This window comes from Antedon mediterranea, chromosome 11 (genome assembly GCF_964355755.1).
Source record: "Antedon mediterranea chromosome 11, ecAntMedi1.1, whole genome shotgun sequence".
NCBI classification, from domain to species: domain Eukaryota; kingdom Metazoa; phylum Echinodermata; class Crinoidea; order Comatulida; family Antedonidae; genus Antedon; species Antedon mediterranea.
Genome location: NC_092680.1, coordinates 2,635,737 through 2,655,520, shown reverse-complemented (window position 1 = coordinate 2,655,520; position 19,784 = coordinate 2,635,737). Strand labels below are relative to the sequence as shown.

General features: G+C 33.2%; 3 protein-coding genes across 4 annotated transcripts in view; 1 reads left to right on the top strand and 2 right to left on the bottom strand.

Moving 5' to 3' along the window:
* Positions 1-1,795: 1,795 nt before the first annotated feature.
* On the bottom strand, positions 1,796-3,971 carry LOC140062455 (activated RNA polymerase II transcriptional coactivator p15-like). The gene is made up of 4 exons (XM_072108679.1): positions 3,797-3,971; positions 3,355-3,438; positions 2,950-3,055; positions 1,796-2,579 (listed from the first exon to the last, which is right to left on the bottom strand). Exons 1-4 carry the CDS (start codon positions 3,848-3,850, stop codon positions 2,500-2,502), a joined length of 324 nt encoding a protein of 107 aa, XP_071964780.1. The 5' UTR covers positions 3,851-3,971; the 3' UTR covers positions 1,796-2,499.
* A 3,297-nt stretch (positions 3,972-7,268) lies between these two features.
* On the bottom strand, positions 7,269-12,102 carry LOC140062853 (survival of motor neuron protein-like). The gene is made up of 8 exons (XM_072109225.1): positions 11,978-12,102; positions 11,213-11,284; positions 10,678-10,773; positions 10,096-10,296; positions 9,461-9,610; positions 9,002-9,067; positions 8,706-8,834; positions 7,269-8,595 (listed from the first exon to the last, which is right to left on the bottom strand). The coding sequence occupies exons 1-8, from the start codon at positions 12,029-12,031 to the stop codon at positions 8,473-8,475; spliced, it is 891 nt and encodes a 296-aa protein (XP_071965326.1). The 5' UTR covers positions 12,032-12,102; the 3' UTR covers positions 7,269-8,472.
* Positions 12,103-14,285: 2,183 nt separating this feature from the next.
* LOC140061934 (high affinity cAMP-specific and IBMX-insensitive 3',5'-cyclic phosphodiesterase 8B-like) overlaps positions 14,286-19,784 on the top strand; it is a 43,753-nt gene continuing 38,254 nt past the window's right edge. Inside the window, exons 1-2 of one of the 2 annotated variants that reach the window (XM_072107935.1) lie at positions 14,286-14,364; positions 16,989-17,361. In XM_072107935.1, coding sequence (XP_071964036.1) covers positions 17,131-17,361 — 231 coding nt within the window. In that variant the 5' untranslated portion in view covers positions 14,286-14,364; positions 16,989-17,130. Of the gene's footprint in view, positions 14,365-16,988; positions 17,362-18,675; positions 18,763-19,784 lie in introns of those variants that run through there. The other variant, XM_072107936.1, reaches the window with a different exon arrangement.

Here is a 19,784-nt window from a genome sequence, read left to right as displayed (position 1 = left end):
AAATGCTGTTGATGACTCTCGAGGCATTTAATATTTACGGATTTCTTGTTATGTTTCCTTGTACATTTTAACCGCTTGTTCTGCGTTAACCATTTCTCTGGTTAGCCGCTTGTACAGGTTAAACGCTTGCACAGGTTAAATTAACCGGTGAACAGGTAAATTGCTTGTTCTGGTTAACTGCTTGTTCTGTTCTCTTCTACTTGTATTGCCTGTTCTTGTTAACCACTTGTACTGGTTAACCACGACCACTTGTACTGGTTAACCACTTGTACTGGTTAACCACTTGAACTGGTTAACCACTTGAACTGGTTAACCACTTGAACTGGTTAACCACTTGTACTGGTTAACCACTTGAACTGGTTAACCACTTGTACTGGTTAACCACTTGAACTGGTTAACTACTTGTACTGGTTAACCACTTGTACTGGTTAACCACCACTTGTACTGGTTAACCACCTGAACTGGTTAACCACTTGTACTGGTTAACCACTTGAACTGGTTAACCACTTGAACTGGTTAACCACTTGAACTGGTTAACCACTTGTACTGGTTAACCACTTGTACTGGTTAACCACTTGTACTGGTTAACCACTTGTACTGGTTAACTACTTGTACTGGTTAACCACTTGTACTGGTTAACCACCACTTGTACTGGTTAACCACTTGTACTGGTTAACCACTTGAACTGGTTAACCACTTGTACTGTTTAACCGCTTGTTTATGTTGTTTTTATTAAAACAAGTAAAGTTTATTAAGGAAACAGTGTTTATAGACAGTTTTATATGGTCATCTAAATGTTCCTAATAACTACTACATTTCTATTTCTTGTAGATATGGAAATTAAAGAAAATTCAAAATGACAAATAAATATTATTCTTCATTGTTTATGGTCACTGAAGCATAAACGTATCCTTGACAAGGGAACCATAAAGTGACACTTTTAACTGATTTAAGAAATTTAAGAACATGCGGATTTACAATTTATTTTCACACATCATAAAAGTTTTGTTTATTATCAATGATGAAGGATGCAATGGCATTAAGGGAAATAAAGTATGATTATTTTATCATATAATGAAATTTAAATTCAGCATATATAAATAAACAAATCTCAATAGAGTCTTAATAGAGAGATGGCACGAGAGAGACAGCATGACAGTAAATACCATGTGAGTGATACTAGGACCATACAATTACACCAATGATTCTGTGATATGTTATACTAGGGCACCATGTGATATGCCATAAATATATATACAGGGATATATAGAAACTGTACCATAATATGTGATGTTTTGGCACACATGGCGTTTCATAAATATAATACCACTATCATATCATTTCATGACCGTAGCATTAGTAAAAAGATAAATATTTTGCACAAAAGCTGTTTCATACGTATACTACTTGAGCTTATTATTTTCCAGACAAAAATTGAAACGCTGATGAGTGAACTAATATAAAAAAAAACAATAAATATACAGACTTGGAGCAAGTCTACATTTGAGTCTGTGATGCTGTTTTTGATGCTGTTATTGCTGTGCAACTTTAAGTGCTTTTGAATGCTTTTATTATTGGTTTTTCTTTGATATCTATGTTCATTTTTGTAAATGTTGTTGCTTAACCATACCTTGATGTTAAGGTAATTTTGAATATTAAGCAACAACACAATTATTTGATTAAAATACTATCTTGAAGGTTTGCCCGGCTGATCGCATTGCATTTTGGGTAATGTTAATGACCAAGCACACATTTAAACAGTTATTTGGGAGTACAAAAGTTTGTAGAAATATGGTTTTCAGTCTAACAATTTTATTTTTGAAATCAACGGTTTATTTGGAGACATGCAGCAGAACATGCTCTATGATACACTGACAGCATGTGACACTGTCTCGTTGGTCATAACTACCACATCAGGTGGTCCTCTAGATCCAAAGTCAATTGCTGATTTTTCGTACAGCTTTTCTTTCAGTTAATAAATGTAACTGGTATAAACTACAAGGTTCCATTCACTGGTCACATATTTTGCAGATGTTTTTGAATCAATACCACATAAGACACTTAATATGACAGTTCAAGATTATATACTCAAAAAAAACAGTATATATATAATGTAAAAGCAACATTACTATTTAACAAACAATGCTGTATTTATATCAGACTTGTGTCTATTGTCCGCCACGGTGTACAGTAACCCGGTACTTTCTGCTGTAATATGTCTCTAACATTACAAATAACACACTTCGTGCATAAGGAATTCTTCAAATAACCATCAATTCAAGAATGGTTTGGTTTGTTTTAGAGCAGTATAAATTTAAAACAGCCCTCTCTGATATCAACAATTTCACGATCTTGTGCAGTTAATCTCAAATGTTTGTATTGAAAATTCAGAACACAAAATGTGAATATTTTGAAAAAAAGATAATCAAAAATATAACAATGTTTTGAATGGGCTTACAGTTTATTCACAGGAGTCTAAACGAGGATATTGAATGTCCTTTAAAACTGCTTAATGCTCTCATCAACATCTTCCATTACTTCTTTGAGTTTGTTCCACTGGTCTACTGACAAACTGATACCTACAAAATAACATGTATAGTTATAGGCTACTACTGTAGACTTAGTAAAGCTCGGTCTACAACTACCAAACTTTATGGGCCTGTTCGGATGTAACAACTTGCACATGTAATGGTCGTGTGGTCTAAATTTTGATATACACCACCTGTTTCAAAAACCCAACTCATGAGGTGGATTGTTCAATTACACCTTAAACCACAAGCTGATTAACAGCAAGATAAGGAGCAATTTGACCATACTAGTGTAAAAAGATGCATGAAATATGACCTTGCTGGGTACATTTTTTAGATGTGTAAATTTGTCATCGTCTGAACGATCACTGGTTTTAAGCATATCACTACCATATTTGGGCACATCATACTTTTAAAGTACCTTTCTTTCCTGGTTTCATTTCGCCTCCAGCTTCATAGTATTCACGAATGTCAATAAGAACTTTACCCTTAAACTCCCTCACATTCACAAACCTTGTCCTCGATATCTATAATAACAAATACAGGTTGCAAATACACATACAAGTTTTTTTATTAAAAGGCAAGGCCAAAAGTGATTCTAGAGTAATCTTGTAATCAATTAATGAGTCGCTTTCATGAGCAAATGATGATTACTATACCTGCTACTTATACCATGCAAACACATAACGGTTTACAGACAGGTCGATGATGGTACAATAATACAGATTGAACATCTTTAACAACAATTCTAGAACACTAGTAAGTATAAAAAGGCACATGAACATTTCTATTTAATTATTATTAGTTGCAACTTCGTCCTTCTTACCTCAAATTTATGTTCATCTTCCCCTTTTTTACTTGATGATTCTTTTGATTTCTTTTCTTGAGATTTTGCTTTTTTTGCTTTGGGCTGAAGATGAAAACATTAATTTTTCAAGTTAACATAGGGCCTACATAGGATAGCCTAGCTTGCCAGGCTCGAGGAAGGGCCGTCGTGTAGCTTTTAAGCGGGAACTAGCCCTACCGCCTCCTTCTCGATCTCTAGAGGAGGCAAGGCCTACACTATAGAGTGCCTACTAGTACTACTCTAGGCTAGGTGCAGGCTTAGCCTAGTAGGCCTAGTAGGCTAGGCCTAGGCTAGCTAGCTAGGCTAGGCCTACTAGGAGCAGGCCTAGCCTAGGCCTAGCTAGGCTAGGCCTAGGCCTAGGCCTAGGCCTAGGCCTAGTCTTTCTTTTAATTAAAGTACTCTAATATTGTTGAGAGCCTACCCTTTCAACATCAGAGTCATCCGACGAGTCTATAAATTCCTTAGATTTGGGCATTTTCACAATTTAAAAGTACTAACTAATCTTATCTAGACCTAGGCCTAAATTTAATTTGTTTTTATTGAGTCTCTTAGCGCGGCTACTGAATAAAAACACATGCGACTGAGTGAGGTATATTCAGAGCGTCATTTCGACGATCGACCACATTCTCTACTTTACGGAGCGCCATTTATGCCTTTATTTACTTCCGAAATAGAAATAGTACTACGGTAACTGGTTCAGTGGATATTGTGTTGTAGGCCTACTAATATGTTGTGAATAAAGGTTTATGGTAGAATAAATAAATAAATAAATAAATATGTTTTAAGCAGATCTTTGAAATTAAAGCATATGAAGTCAAGTTTTTTAAAACCCAACCTAAAATTCGCATCTGGATAGTTGAAATTTAACATTATAATTATCAAAGGTGATAATTGTAATTGTTTTCTAAATTATAGAAATATTAAAATTAGTAAGTAGGCTTTTGTGTGCTAGCTCTGTTTGTATTTTATAATTTTGTTTTGTTGAATTACCGTCACCGCCGCGTGCATTGCATGTCTCACACTTGGGAAACAATCACCATTGTATGGCTGGTCCTGAAGACTTAGGCCTATATATTTCGTTTCATAATTTCCGGGGAAAAAGCTTTCATTCTTAGCTCTGCCCCAACCATGGTGAGCTTAACTGGAGACTTAATATTTCATTTCATATTTCAATAAATATTTTTTCAAAAATGTCTTTGCTCTGCCCCAATCACGGTGGGGTAGTGAAGACCCTTATATATCGTGTTTCAAAATACTGTAGGTGTCTTTTCTGGGGACCTTGTAGTTATTTTAAACAGTTTGGTATGCCGTACGTTGTTATGCAAATGAGTTTGTGCATGTGTAATGGGAAAGATGGTATTGTTAGTCCTACGCGGTGAACACGCCACACAATTAAATTTAAAAGTTAAATTTTGATTTTGTTAATCTTTATTAGAAATTCAAATCATGTAAAGATACAATTTTCCGGACGGGAATCTAGAAAATCCCTCCTTTAGTTTAAAAAAGTAATCTTGAAAAGAACCCCATGTGGAAAATTGTTTTTCTTTTATTTTGAAAGAGAGATATTTTGAGGATTGTAAATGTCAAGTGGGACTTTTTTTAAATCAGAAACAAAGTTGCATGGCATTATTTTCCATTAAATAGACTGCCATAAAACCTCGAAAAGAAACGTAACCTATGTGCTCCTTTTAGTACTCTTGTGTGGGCTACTTTTCCACATGGAGTTCTTTTCGAGATTACTTTTGCTAACTAACCGAGGGGAACTTCTAGCTTCCTGTCCGGAAAATATTTATTTACATGATTTTAAAAATCTTCTAATGTAAATAATTAACAGCATCAACATTTAACAGTGTGGCGTGTTGACCGTGAATGACTAACATACCCTCTTTACCATAATACACCTGCACAAACTCATTTGCATAATAATAACGCACGACATACCAAACTGTTTAAAATAGAGCTGCAAGGTCCCCGAAAATGACATCTATTATTTTTTCAAACAACATGCATAAGAATCTTCAGTACCCCACCATGTTTGGGGCTAAGAAAAGACAATTTTGAAAACTCTAATAATGATTTTGATCCAAAAAAATGGTTAGGAATTGGATTTTTCTGTAAATTGAGAAACAATTAACATATACCAAGAAATATTTTTGAATTTGCAGTCCTTTTTTTTTATTCAAAAGAAATTTTAACATATTTTCTTATGTTAATACACAGTGCTCCTTTGATCCAATTTGGCGCCAGTGGAGCACAGTGAGGGAGGAGTCATTTTGTGAGAGATTGAGTATTAATATTAGTTTTTACAAAGCTAGCCTTCCATCCATATTTATGTACCAAAAAATAAAGCTGAGGTTACGTGGAACACAAACGTCGTTAGGCGGGTTTGATTCCTGCATAGAAAAGTGTCAAAATTTAGTGTTTGCTTTCAGATTATCCTCTAAAAATGACACGTTAGTATTACCAATATTTATTAGATCATTCTGTATTTTTGGTAATAGGTTTATTTTATTCTAAGTCTAAAAATAAATGTTCTTTTGTCGTTGGACGTCCATGACATCAAGACAACTGGGCTAGGTAGGCCTCTCTAGTCTAGGCCTACCTAGAGCTAGAGCCAGCTTTAGCCCTTGAGCGGGTGCATACCTCTGCCTTCTAAAACTGTTGTAGATGGTCGGTTCGGTCGTTCGTAAACAAACAAAGCATAGGGCCTATTCTATTCATTTGCTGTGGCTTCTTTTAATATGTATAATTGTTATTTAAGTTAAAATTATTTACCATGGGATAATAGGTTTCTGATATTGAGTTTTGACTGGTATTAAATTGTATGATGATAGTGATATGTATGTATTTGTCGTCTTTTATTTTATAAATAATTCGCTTATAATTTTGGTCGCGATAAAATCAACTTCTGGTACTTTGTATGGAACGCCGCTAGCTAAAAAAACGTACTTATCTAGAAAAACACAATTAATAGGCAATGTTGAATAATAATAAAATTAATAGTCAATTTATTATTCTTTTTTTTAATTTATAGGAGGAAATCAAAGGGACCTTGCTAGGGCCAAGAATCTAAAGAAACAACAAGACCAGGCAAAGAAAAAAGCAACGGCATCTGGCAATGGTGGTATGAACTTGGAAAATCGAAAACACAGGTTTGGAAATCATTCAATAATTCGTGCATGATCATTTAAAGGTCAGGGGTCAGATTCATCCACAGAATTTTATTTACACTATCCAAACCTGGTTACAACTTGTTACATTTTGCAGATGTGAAAAAGGTGTTAACTCAACCATTCATTCAGTAATTCCGTAAAGAATTGCATCTTTTTTTTTCAAGGGATGCAGAAGTGATGCGTGAAAAACAGAAGAAAGCTGCCGAGAAAGCAGAGAAAAAATAACAAAGTATATGAATGAATAGAGTATTGAAAATGGAACAATAAAAACTATTTAGAAGCAGCCTGTTAACATGTGGACTTTTTTTTAAATGGATTTACACAATGAAGAACAAAGATTTACAGCAAGGAAAATGGAGTAAAGCAACGTCCTCCAATATGATATATTTGGCAAAATAACTTTTAATGTGTACTATTATTAAGTTAGTGTTCTAGTGAATAAAATTGTATTTTTCTTATAATTATTATATGTTCTGTTTTTTATTCCTTTTTTTAACAGTCAACTAGCATAAAATACCGTTTAAATATTTATCCAAAATATAATCTAAATACGCTTTCCCAGTTTTCCATTGTGTAATTAATTCCTGTAGTTAATATTAATATTTAATAGTCTTTTATTTTTGATCTCATAAATGGGAGGTTTGTCGAGATGCCTTGTGTGCCAATACTTTGTAATATTTATGGTTGAGACAGACTTAGTAATTCTTGGTACAAGGAATTTTTATATTGAAAATAATTAATATTTCTGTAATTTTCAATTAACAGTAAACGATGATACTATCTCTTAGATTTGTAAACAAAAAATAAATCTTTAATTTTCAGTTTATTATACAGTAATGTTAATTTGTCATTTTCTATGCTACTCATGGCTTCAACAGAAATGTTCTCATAAAATCTGTCCTTTGGGAACAGATGTATCAGTTTTATACAATGTCTAAAACTCTGTCTACACTATCAAATTGTATGTTGCAAAAAAATGTGATGTGCCCATAATATGGACATGATGATGTCATATCACTACCATATTTAGGTACATCACTTTTTTGTCACATAAGGTTTGATAGTGTAGACAGAGGTTAAGAAAATATAGCCAAATTCATAAGTACAGTATCATATGTGACAAACATGTGATAATGTAACAAAATAAATTACGATATCTGCTGTGAAACATAACATAAATTGATGTTTAAACAGGTGTAAGAAAGAGGCCAACAATTATTACAGTATTCAAATTTGAAACAAGAGTTTTTCATAAAGGAATTTAATATCACAAAAAAGTATTTACTTTACAAACATTACAATTTGCTAAAAACAATTTTAACACTGTACTGATTACAAATACAGAATTTGTCTTGTATGGTACATGACAGAATAGGTATTTTAAGCTACAGTAGATTGTTACTATTACTACAATCCTCCCCTTTAATTCTTCAAATTATTATAATAATAATAAATCATTTATACTAGAGTACAATTACATGCTGCTAGTTATGTCAACTGATGCATTAAGGTAAATTTATACAGATGAGCGGTAAGTGAAAAACAAAAATATAGAATCTATGTTATTTCTTATGACCATACAAAAAACGCACTCAGAGTATAGATACAGACTCTATTTGCGAGCTGTTTTCTGCTTAACATCATAATACCGTAATATACTTATTTTCCTCCAAATGCATATATAAATAAATAAAAAATACAGGAGGAAAGCAGACAAACTAAGGAACAAGTTCCTATAACCTTAAAGGTTTTGACTGCCCTTATAAAAGGAATATAAATTACGGATTGTATGTAAATTGGCCTTAATATAGTACATGCATGCATGCTAGATAACACAAGATTGCTACTATTACTGAACTAGTTAACAATGTTTTTAACAGTCAACTGAGCACAGTATTCCTTGAATATACAGTTCAATCATCCATTAAGGCGATTCTGTTGTGAGGGACGGTGCCTTACAATGTGTTGGTGTCTGTGAATGATGTCTTCCTTGACCTTTCTGTGACCTTTGCTTTGGTGCTGGAGATTTTGCCTTGTCTTTTAAACCCTGAAGATATAAGAAACACATTTTAAAATCACATGCTAAGTTTCAACTTTAATGATTGAAATTTATAGCATTGATTTGTAACCCCTTTTTATATAAAATCATTTATTTACCTGATAATATCCTGTGTGATAACCACTCATATACCAAGCAATGAGCATAGAATGAAGTCCATCATCACTGTCGTCACTTTCCATATTTGGAGGTCTGACAGGTGGTGGGGCAGGGGGAGCAGGTGGCCACTGAAAAACAAAATAATAATAATAATAATACAGATAAAAAAAATTGCTTCTTTTTTAGTTTCTTTAACTAAGCCACCCAGGTGAAATATTGTGAATATTAAAATATAAAAAAGGAAATACTGTATAAAGCAAAGTATAGGAGTAAAAAATGAAATGTTTATACTTACATTTGGGAATCCACTTGTCCGTTGATAGTAGGGCATGGGGCTTGCATATGGTGGTGCCATAGGAGACTAGAATAAAGATGAAAAAGAATGATGAATGTTATGATGCTGGGTTACCACTCCAAGGGTCTTAGTTTGAAGTCCCGTCGCATGTCAGGATTTTTTCTAAGGACAAAATTACAACTCCACTCCCAAAGACTTGTAATAAGACTTTGTTTATGTATAGCATCTTGTGTACATGTTTGTCTTGTGACCCTATGAGGGTCCTTAATGATCAGCAATTGCTGGATGGATCACCTTCATTAAATGTGGTGGTTAAAAAAAAAAAAACTAATGAAGTTACAGTTATGTTTTCAAAACCCCTTTTTTACTGAAATGTTTTAACTTACATACGATAATTTGGGAGTAGTCAACAACACTCACTAATAATGAAGTTATGTTTTTAAAACCACTTTTACTTACCATAGCAAAAGGAGGCATAAAAGGAGGACACATGGGTGGCACCATCCATGGGTTAGGATTCCAAGCTCCTCGACAGCCTGGATGCTCCATAGGATGACTAGGGCTATTATACATGTAATCGGAATATTCCATTGCACTACCAGTTTCAGTCTTTGAGAAAAAATAAAATATAAAACTAATTTTATAAATTTTGATTTTTTTATGTTTTTCCTTAGTATGGAGGTAAGAAGAAACTGGCAAAGATTTGATATTTTTATATAAATAATTATATAAATGCAAATCATCTGCAGTGTATTCTATGGGATGCCAAAAAAGCAACATTTACTTTCCGTACCATACATAATAATAGTTCATTCTTATATAGGGCATATACCCAAGCTCTCAATGCACTGCACATTATTACCCCCGTAATTTTTGGGATCATATGGAAACATCTCCCATAATAATGCAGCTAGTAATCAGTGCAAAGTTGTGTCTTGATCTAACTGGTAACCATTTTACACACCTGGGTGGGGAGAGGCAAATGTAAGTAAAGTGTCTTGGATATAAGCAATGCGGCGAGAGTTGGATTCGAACCACGATCTCACAATCAGTAATCCAACGTCCAACACACTGCGCCACACACCCTCACATACCTCTGAAATATCTACATGTTTTGTGTGTTTGTTTTTCAAACATGAATGTTTCAACGTGCGTAGTTCAACCTCCTCCTCGTTGCCATACTCTTCAAAGGTTACCCAACAGCTTCCTTGTTCAACATTCACAGAGTTTATGACAGCCTCGTAGTATATATCATCTACAGCGTATAATGCCTGACAATGGTCACCAACATTCCACTTAAATATAAGAAAAGTTTATAGACAATTATTCTTATATTTATACTAGCACTACACAGGGTTCTACAATTGGAAGTTTTAAAAAAGTCCTTTTTTCACAGGCGGGTGTGCTGGCAAAATGCTGGTGTAAATTCAACCAGTATATAACTATTCACATCGGTACACAGTGGCGGATACAGGGCCTAAAAGTAGGCCTACTGAAATAAAGTGCTGACCTTAATTTGAGGTCCTATCTTTTGCATTACAATTTGTGAAATTTAGGAAAATAAACTAGTGTATATACTGGCTTATATAGTGGAAAGGGTCAAGGTATATCTGGCCAATAAGTGTCCGACAAAATGGTATTTATTGTTATGTTACTTTAAAAAAAAAAAGTCTTACCTTCGGCTTTTTCTTCTTCTTACCTTTTCTTCTTCGTTTTTGTTTATTTATTACAGGTTGTTCAGCATTTTCAACTTCACCATTACCAAGATCTTTCTATACATTTACAGAGTACACAAAGTTAAGCCCTGTTTACATTATCAAACATTATGTGACAAAAAATATGTGATGTGCCCATATATGGACATGATGATGTCATAGCACTACCATATTTTTTATTATATATCACTGTCATATTTGGGCATATCACCACCATATTTGGGCATATCATTCACTACCATATTTGGGCACATCACAATTTTTTGTCAAACTAGTTTGATAGTGTAGACAAAGCTTTAGAGTATTGGTTGAAACATAAATATTATTATTGTCATGGTAACCGATTCCATTTGCACAGATTTTTATTGAACACGGTTAACCATCCTACAATTTCTTAACTTGTTTTTCCAACACATCATCTGTATATGCATAAATGGTGATGGAGTGAAATGTCTAGGATATAAAGTTTAATTTATTTATTAAATTTTAGCCTCACCTTTACTGATTCAACAGCCTTATCATACGCCTTTATCAATGCTGTGTCATCCCATATATTTTCATTACTGCCCTAAGTTCAAGACAAAATGAAATATTAATATAGCCTAGCCTACGTATATATTATTAATTGTAAAATGATTGATCAGTCAGGCCTATTTGTTTACAGATGCTCCAACCCTCCCGATTTCTGCATGAGCCTCCTCTTCCTCATCCAATCTCCCGACAAAAAACTAGCCCGCATTAACCAACCAACGCAACATATATGTTTATAAAATGTATGCATCCTGAAATTATTACCGCTACCGGTCAATAATTATTTTATAACTAATTTTTATTTTAAATATTAAAATAAAATTAAATATAATTATTAATAATGTAGGTACTAAAATATTAAAAAATAACATTTTATATCGTAAAACCCTACTGGGTGAAGATTTTAGTGGTATGACCCAGCCTATCCTATGCCTGTTTAGTTTAGTTAAGCCTAATAGGCCTAGCCTAGGCCTGGTAGTAGCAGCCTACAATACTACTATGCCTACTATCTACTAACTAGCTAGGCCTAAACTAAATAAGGGGTAGGCCTAGCCATGTAGCCTAGCCTACTAGCTAGGCTAGGCCTACAAACAAAAAAAGACAACAATTAAAAAACATTTAAGAACGCAAACTAAACTAAAAGATGACTGTTGGGAAATTGAACTAGGCCTAGGCCTATCTAGCCTAAGCCTCGCGAACAGATTGTTAACGTGATAAAATAAATTTATACCGTTATTTGTTGTGAATCAACACGAAACATAAAGTCTGCATCCTGCATTGTCATACTAAGCTTTCCGCCCCGTGCCCGTTGTGTGTGTGTGGTGGAGAGTTGGAGTTTCGCGGAGAGGGCCTAGCCACGTGTTGTTAGTAATAATTCGATTTGACTATGAAACGCCACTTTCGACTATTTATGTTTATTTATTAAACTTTGACTCAACCAAATGAAGCATGGCCCTCAAAACTTCAAAAATGTGAACGATAAATTACGAAAGACGAGAAAAAGAATGGCGAAAAAAGGTAAAAGAAAAAACAATATTTATTTTCCATTAAAAAAAAATATATCCATAGAGGTTCTAACTTACTAGTGCAGAGCTGAGAGCACTCAAAGCTGAACATTACCCGTTACGCCACAAAGTACATGATCGACTGAGCAAGTGAGTCTATTTATACGTGTATTACGTAATTCACCATCATTCAGTATCATATTAACCTTGCTAAAACCGAAATGACCAGTTAGCTCAGGCGACTGAGCGACGTGTTGACAACGCGTATGTCGTGAGTTCGATTCCCACGCTGGTCGGTGGAATAGAGTCAATATTGGTATGCGACCAGCTGTGTTTGGGTTTTACAGAATTATACGTCCCCCCTTGTCTCCGATGGTTTTTGTATGGGGTTAATGAAGAGTGAAATAAGATCAAATATAGAACATTTGCAAAGATGCCGATTTCTAGACCAATTTCGAAGCTTAGACCAATTCCGCCGCCGGGCTAGGCCTTAGGTAGGCAGATACGAAGTCGAGTTTTTAAAGTAGAAAACCCCACCTAAAATTTTGAAGTCACATCAGGATAGTTGAAATTTTAACATTATCATAATTATCATAGGTGTAGTAATAAGTATAAATATACCTTACCATTTCTGTTTATTATTTTGTATTGTATTGCTATGGAGGAAAATCAATGTTTTTTGAATTGAATAAGTGCAATTCTGGGCTCTATTTTCATTTAGCTCTGCCCCAAACCAAGGTGGGCTAGTATTGGAAACTTCATATTTAATTTCATATGTCAATGAATAGGTGCACTTTCCGAGGACAAACTCTATTGTCCTGGTAAGTCTTATTATATATAGTTTGTTTCATATAATTTCAAATCATGTAAAGTGTCTTTTTTTCGGGCGGGAACCTATGCAGCTCTATTTTCAAAATGTTAATGTAAAAAAAGGAATTCTCTTCGTTACATCTTTATGAGAGAATTTTTTGTCTCATCGTAGTTTGGTATGCCGCGTTGTTATGCAAATGAGTTTGTGCAGGTGTAGTGGAAAAGATGGGTATTGTTAGTCATTCGCGGTCAAAACGCCACACACTGTTACATTTTTATTTTGTTAATCTTTTACGTAAGAAGATCATTATTCTACCGTACCACATCACCGTATTTGTTGCTACATTTGTAGCGAAATATCCGTTTCATGCAAGATATTATATTGTAATATATGTTGATACTGTATAAAGCTTTCTGTGATTTGAGGCTGATTAGCGGATGTTTATGTTCGCCACCTGCATTTGATCTCGTAAATGTTATGTTTAGCGCCCTCAATTATAATGTCAGAAAATTAAGAACATTATTTGCAAAATGAGATGCCACAACAACTTTGAAGTTGGACTAATCAATTCGTAGAAAACCCACCTAAAAAGTTGTATGGATAGATTTAATGGATGTATGAATCATTTTTCACATTATTTTTTCATCTCGTTTAGGTGTGCAATTGTTTTATGAATTGTACAAAAATTAGGCTCAGACAAAAATACAAAAACCATGGCACGCGGCTACATCATTCTCTAACATTCAGTGTTCTAATGTTTATGTTTATGATTAGTTTTGCTTTCATTATTTTAATCATTTTTTTACATATTTTTATTCATTTATATTTATTATACACTACTGTATAATGAAAGCGAGACACATTGTGAAGGAAAGTTTCGTTATTAATAAAGGCACTAGGCCAATAGAGTTTTTTTTTCTAGAGGGAGTCTTATTTGAATAATACGGATTAATTTAATGTGTCTGTAAAATACTGCATATATTTTATAAATATAAAGGAGAAAAAGTTAAAATATGAGTTTATAACACTGTATCAAATTTACGATAAATTTAATATGCAAAATAAAACAACAGTCGAATTACGTCACTTATATCACATGGTTAACCTTGCTCACAGCTGATTGGTTACATGTTGGGTATCGCGCTGGCTAAGAGCGAGCCCTAGTCACAAAAAAATAAATCTAATCCTCTCGCGGGGAACGAGATACTTTTTGTGCGAGATGATGAAAACAAACAGTTGTTGGTGCAGCGCTAGCTAGTTATCGTAGGATTATCAGTTGATCAAGTGTGAGTTTATAGAGAAGTAAGTTCACTATTTTTATATGAAACAATAAGTTACATGCAATTTTTCCGATAAGAAGAGAGCGAGCACGTTTCGTCTCTGGGACGACAACGGCTTACATGCTATTTAGGTCATCAACACAACACACAACAAGAAAGAGGAGCACAGCCGGCCTGGTGGTGGAGCCTGGAGGGAGTGAGAATGATTGAGAATCTGGTTAGGTCAGACTTTCTTTCCTTTTCAGACATTTACCACCAAGTTGATTGCAAGCATAATTTTGATTTCTTTTTACAATTTTTCTGTTGTCATCAGGTTTTGTTGCAGAATGTACACACAACCATTAACGTTTGTCTCATAAGGTTTATCGCAAATAGCGTGCGTGACACATGGTCGGAAGGATTTGGGAGCAAATGTCATGAAGCGTACATACGTAATTTGTTGTTTGTACATAAGCGCTGTGACGTTTGCTTCCAAACCATTCCCATGATGCATTGTGCAATGACGTTCTTCGCGAAAACAAGCTACTGTATTTGCGATAAATCTTAATGGTAGAGGTAGGAGGAAGGGAAAAGTTATGCGCAATTTGATTTGAACAATTTCCGCAGTTTCAAATTGCGCCAGCGTATTCTCTTGTACATTTTCAAAATAAGAGATTCAACGTTGATTTCAGTGATTTTACTGGCCCATTATAATATATCGTAATTATAATTAAATTTCAAAATGTGAAGGAATTCTTTTACATTAAATATACATTTTTGTTATCATCTCCCTAAAAAAATTAAAACTTACTGGTGCTTAAACTTAGTCAGTTAAGTAAATTTCAAGGTTTTTGTTTGATTCCTGGAGCTAAAATATGCACACCTCATCGACTGCTACAGGGCTAGCCTCTACCCCCTCTGTTTTCACACCACTTTACAATATACAAATTACAGACCTGTAGATAGTATCTCTTATTTTTTCCATAATTATTCAACTCCTGCTATAACCTGATTGTTCATGGTTGATGGTTCTGTTGATATTTTTTGTGATTCGCTTTCTTGTTTTCGTCATAAGTTTTTGTCTAATATCACTAATATCTAAATGTTTTCTTGTTATTTGTTATTTTTATTATTTTATTTTATTTTATTCATTTCGGCAATAAACATAAAATAATAATTACAAAAAACATAAAAATATATATATATATATGAAAAACAATTGATTTTTGCTTAAGTACATTATATTATATTTATATCTTTCAACCCTGTTAATAAATAATAGTATGTATAGTCACTGTAGGTTGATGATGAAATAAAATAAAATAAAAAAACTTTAATACTAGTAGCTAAGTAAGTAAAGCTAAGTAGAACTCAGAAGCATGAAATTAAGTAACATGTACAGTAAAAATGTAATGGCAATATTGGCATCTAATTAAGTTTGTCTTGTGAAATACTGTATTAAATTTCTTTTCTTGTTTTCTAAGATGTGGCTGGCAGAGAGTTGTTTTAAAAAATATTTTTAAGTAGTTTTAAACATAATTTTATTAGTTATAATACTCAAAGAAAGTTATGTTTTTCTTTCGCTGCCTGTATAGCAGTCACATTTATTAAAATAACATGTGGTAGAAATGGTTTTGATTTAAATGTCTTTAACATTACTGGTTTTTTATTTTCAAATAATAAGATGAGTAATTTATGGATTTAATTTTCTAGCGAGAGGTCAACTTGCAATCTCGCCTTCCAGTTTGACCCATTGAAATTACTAAATGATAATTTGATATGATATTGATATGATGTTATTGTCAATAAATTCTTCAAAAATAGGTCAGTGTACTGGTTCCAGTTTGATTCAGTTTTGAATTTAAACTTCAAACTATTGTTAAGATTCTCATTTCTTTGTGTTATATGTTTATATTTCAGTATTTGTAAGTTTAACTGGACGTTATTTTCTGTGGTAGTAGTTAGTGTTAACTATTAATTTGATTCATATTAAGGATATTATTTTTTTTTTAAACACAATATATAAGTGAATTGTGACAACATAACAATTTGCAACAATGTGTTAAAAAGTAGAAACAAGATAATATTGAAAAACTGACAATTAAATTATGGAAAAAGCAAAATTATGTAATAAAAATATGTACACATTAAAAATAAGTAAGATACAATATTAAGGCTTCCAGCTAAAAATTCCAATCAGGCAATAGAAACAGATTAGAATTTAATATCTTTTTGTTGTTGATAAATTATGGATTAACTGTTGATGTACAATAAAGGGTGCATAAACTAAATTTTGTACCAAAAAAAGTGATGGTGAATAAAATTTGATCATTTCATGTTAGGGGTGTTTTTTTTTTCACTTGACAAAATGCAGGTGGTTTTAAAAGGTTGGTCAAGAGATTCTTGTCAAAATAATTGTTGTAATAAGTATCATCATTCATATTGTAATATTGATGATAAATGTTATTGGGTAATTAAAATTGAGCTTAATTTTTGTTATTTTTTTCAGATTAAAATTAAATGCGAGTTTTTTTAAAGAGTTGGTAAGGGGTGAAAAGAGTCTTGATGAAAAAATGGTTAATACTTAAGTACCATATTTTATTGTATTGTAATATTAAATATAGTAATTAAAAATAAAAATGAGTTTAATTTTCGTTATTTTTTCAGATTAAATTAGACAGATTGATTGTCTGGTATGGTTTAAATTTATTATTTTACTTATGTTGATGCCATGGAACGTTTTGTGAACGAAGCATGAACGCTGGAAATTTGAAGCCAGGTTTAGCCTGCCTCGCAGCCTCCTCATACCATGGGCTGTGCACCTAGTATAACTGTTTCACAGAGTGGAGTAGTGTACTGTAGAGAATCAGAGGAATCAAACTCGCCTCCGTCCGCTAGTTTTAGTCAACAGAATCAGGTTACAATCAAATCAGCAGGCGGAACGTTAGAGTCCGCAGCCCACCCACTTCAGTTTTGTAAGGATCGGAGAGGAACATTGGAGGCTGAGACTCAAACTAGCCAGTCCATAGAAAATATGAAGGTATTTTATGTTTAAATGTAAATCACTTTCATAAATTCGCAACATGAAAAACAAAATATAAATAAAAAAATATTTACATTCAATAATAATTATAGATGCTACATATAATCTTATACTTCATTTTTGCAAAATGAAAAACAAACTATATAAATTTATAAATGTTTACAATAAATATAGATATGGTACATTTACTAATTATTATTTAATTTAAACTTTTAAACCAGCGACCTTGACTAAAATACAATATCCTCCAGAAAATTAAAAAAATTAAAGACCCCTTCCCTGCAATTTTGGACGTTTTTTGGAAAATAATACATATATATCACTTTAAAAACATTAAACCATGTCATTTCTTGTCTTAAATGTACGTTTTATGGTAAATTATGATAAAAAGTGAGAAACAATGCACTACCTAAGTAGCTCGCGGCGATCGACCTCTCGTGGACGGTCTTAGGCCTAGCCTAGCTAGGCTTAGTTTTGTAGGCCTAGCTGGTAAACATCGGTAACGTACGAACATCGTACGCGAGCTATATACCTAGCCTGACGTTGTATAGTGGCTGCATTAATTGTCTTTCTATTTTTGCCAGACTCCGTTGATACAAATTGGGGAAAACCCGGTATTTTCGCTGAAAAGTTAGGAGTCTTTCATTTGTTTTGGCCTCACGATCGATCGAAAAGTGGGCGAATTACAGGTGAAAAACAAAAATATCAATCCGCGCGCAATGCATTTTGGGATTTATAGCGGGCCGCTATAATTATTAGAATCGACTTATTTTTCACATTTTTAACCATTTAAAGACGAAAAAAGTTATCGCAATAGGACCATATAGTATTATTTTTACATTAAATATAGTTTGTGATCTTAAATTAGATCTAAAAAACGTAGGGAATGGGGCTTTAAAGATACATTATCCATATTAGCAAGGAAATGTTTTTTTTTGTATGTACTTTTTTTATACTCTTCTTTGATGTATGTATTTTTATATAAACAGCTTTATTTAATGTATAATTAATTAAGGCTAAGTTTCCCTTTTGATATTATTCATTGAAATGTGGTTTACATAGGATAAAAGGTAACAAATGATTACTGTACCTTGCTTGCTTTATTGATTGTATTCTGAATTGTAATTGTGTAGCTTATCTAAGCCCCCATCATCAGGTCATGTAGAGGTTTTTATCAGTTGAGTATTCTTGCAGTCAAGCTTCATTGAAGGCCTACCAGTGTGTGCAATAAATAGACTGAAGAAATACAGTATGATGTAATCATTTCTGTACTCTCATGCTCAAGATAGTATTTGAGTTTATAAGTTGAATTTTGTTTGAATTGAATTGTTTGTTATTGACGTTAATGCTTTATTCAAGCTAAGTGGTGGTAGGCCTAGGCCTCCTGTGTCAACAAAGGTAAATGGGACTGCTGTAGTGTAGTAGTGTGAGGGATTTCCATGTGACCATTTTATACCAGTAGGCCTAATATTATAGTGTATCCAGTTTATCACTTAGCAATATATTGGATAATCCTATTAAGTATAGCATTGACCTTGTATAATGGCCATGGGCCTGTTTCTGCTGCTGTCCTCAAGGAAATAAACTAGGTAACCCAATGGTATGGTAATCCATTGTAAAAACAATTTTGATGTGGCTTCAGTGTACATAGGCATAGTTCATAAAAATAAACCTATTTGATAAAGTTAGGTTCCAAGATCAATACCTTTTCCCAGACACTCCATGGTTTTCAGTTATAGCATTAGAATCTGAAAACCGTGAAGTGGCTGGAAGGAGTACAGTCGTTCACGCAAGATGTTTCAAATCACGCTGACATTTAAGTTTAATACTGTTTTTGTTTTTATTTTATGAATTATTTTACCCATTTATTTAGTGAAGCATACCAATTTTAATGAAACCAGATAAATGATTCAAAATAATAGTATCAACGATTTCATTATTAGTATTAATAGTAGAACAGTTCTATTGCAGAGCAATTTTTAGACGATGTAATTTAAAACAATGTATTAAGAGCTTTGAATATTGGAAAATTACAAAATGTTCTTCATAATTAATTTTTACATCAACTAATTTCACTGTGATTAATGTATTCCCATTTGGGGCTGACATTTTGATCAGAATTGAACATGATTATGATTCAAAATAAGCAAGTAACTAACTATAAGGGTCTTTTACACCTGTTCCACACGGTTCGGTTCTGGCACTGCAAATCAAATCAAACGCCAATGTTTTTTGTTTTTACAACGCTCCACGCGGCTATGCGCCTATAGATATTTGTGTGGCATGTTCCAGTACTTACAAATTTCGTAAAAACACAACTTATATGTATACTGTATTTGTTGTAGTGACTGTGCACCACTAATACTTAAGACCACTATGCTTTTTATGCTTAATTGATTTGCCATTTCAAAGTTCACCTG

Coding starts and splice junctions, on each gene's coding strand:
- LOC140062455 (XM_072108679.1), bottom strand. CDS start 3,850: ATGCCCAAATCTAAGGAATTTATAGACTCGTCGGATGACTCTGATGTT. Junction 3,439..3,796: donor ATGACTCTGATGTTGAAAGG/GTAGGCTCTCAA, acceptor TTTCATCTTCAG/CCCAAAGCAAAAAAAGCAAA. Junction 3,056..3,354: donor AAGATGAACATAAATTTGAG/GTAAGAAGGACG, acceptor TTGTTATTATAG/ATATCGAGGACAAGGTTTGT.
- LOC140062853 (XM_072109225.1), bottom strand. CDS start 12,031: ATGACAATGCAGGATGCAGACTTTATGTTTCGTGTTGATTCACAACAA. Junction 9,068..9,460: donor TTATGCCTCCTTTTGCTATG/GTAAGTAAAAGT, acceptor TCTTTATTCTAG/TCTCCTATGGCACCACCATA. Junction 8,596..8,705: donor ATCACACAGGATATTATCAG/GTAAATAAATGA, acceptor TTATATCTTCAG/GGTTTAAAAGACAAGGCAAA.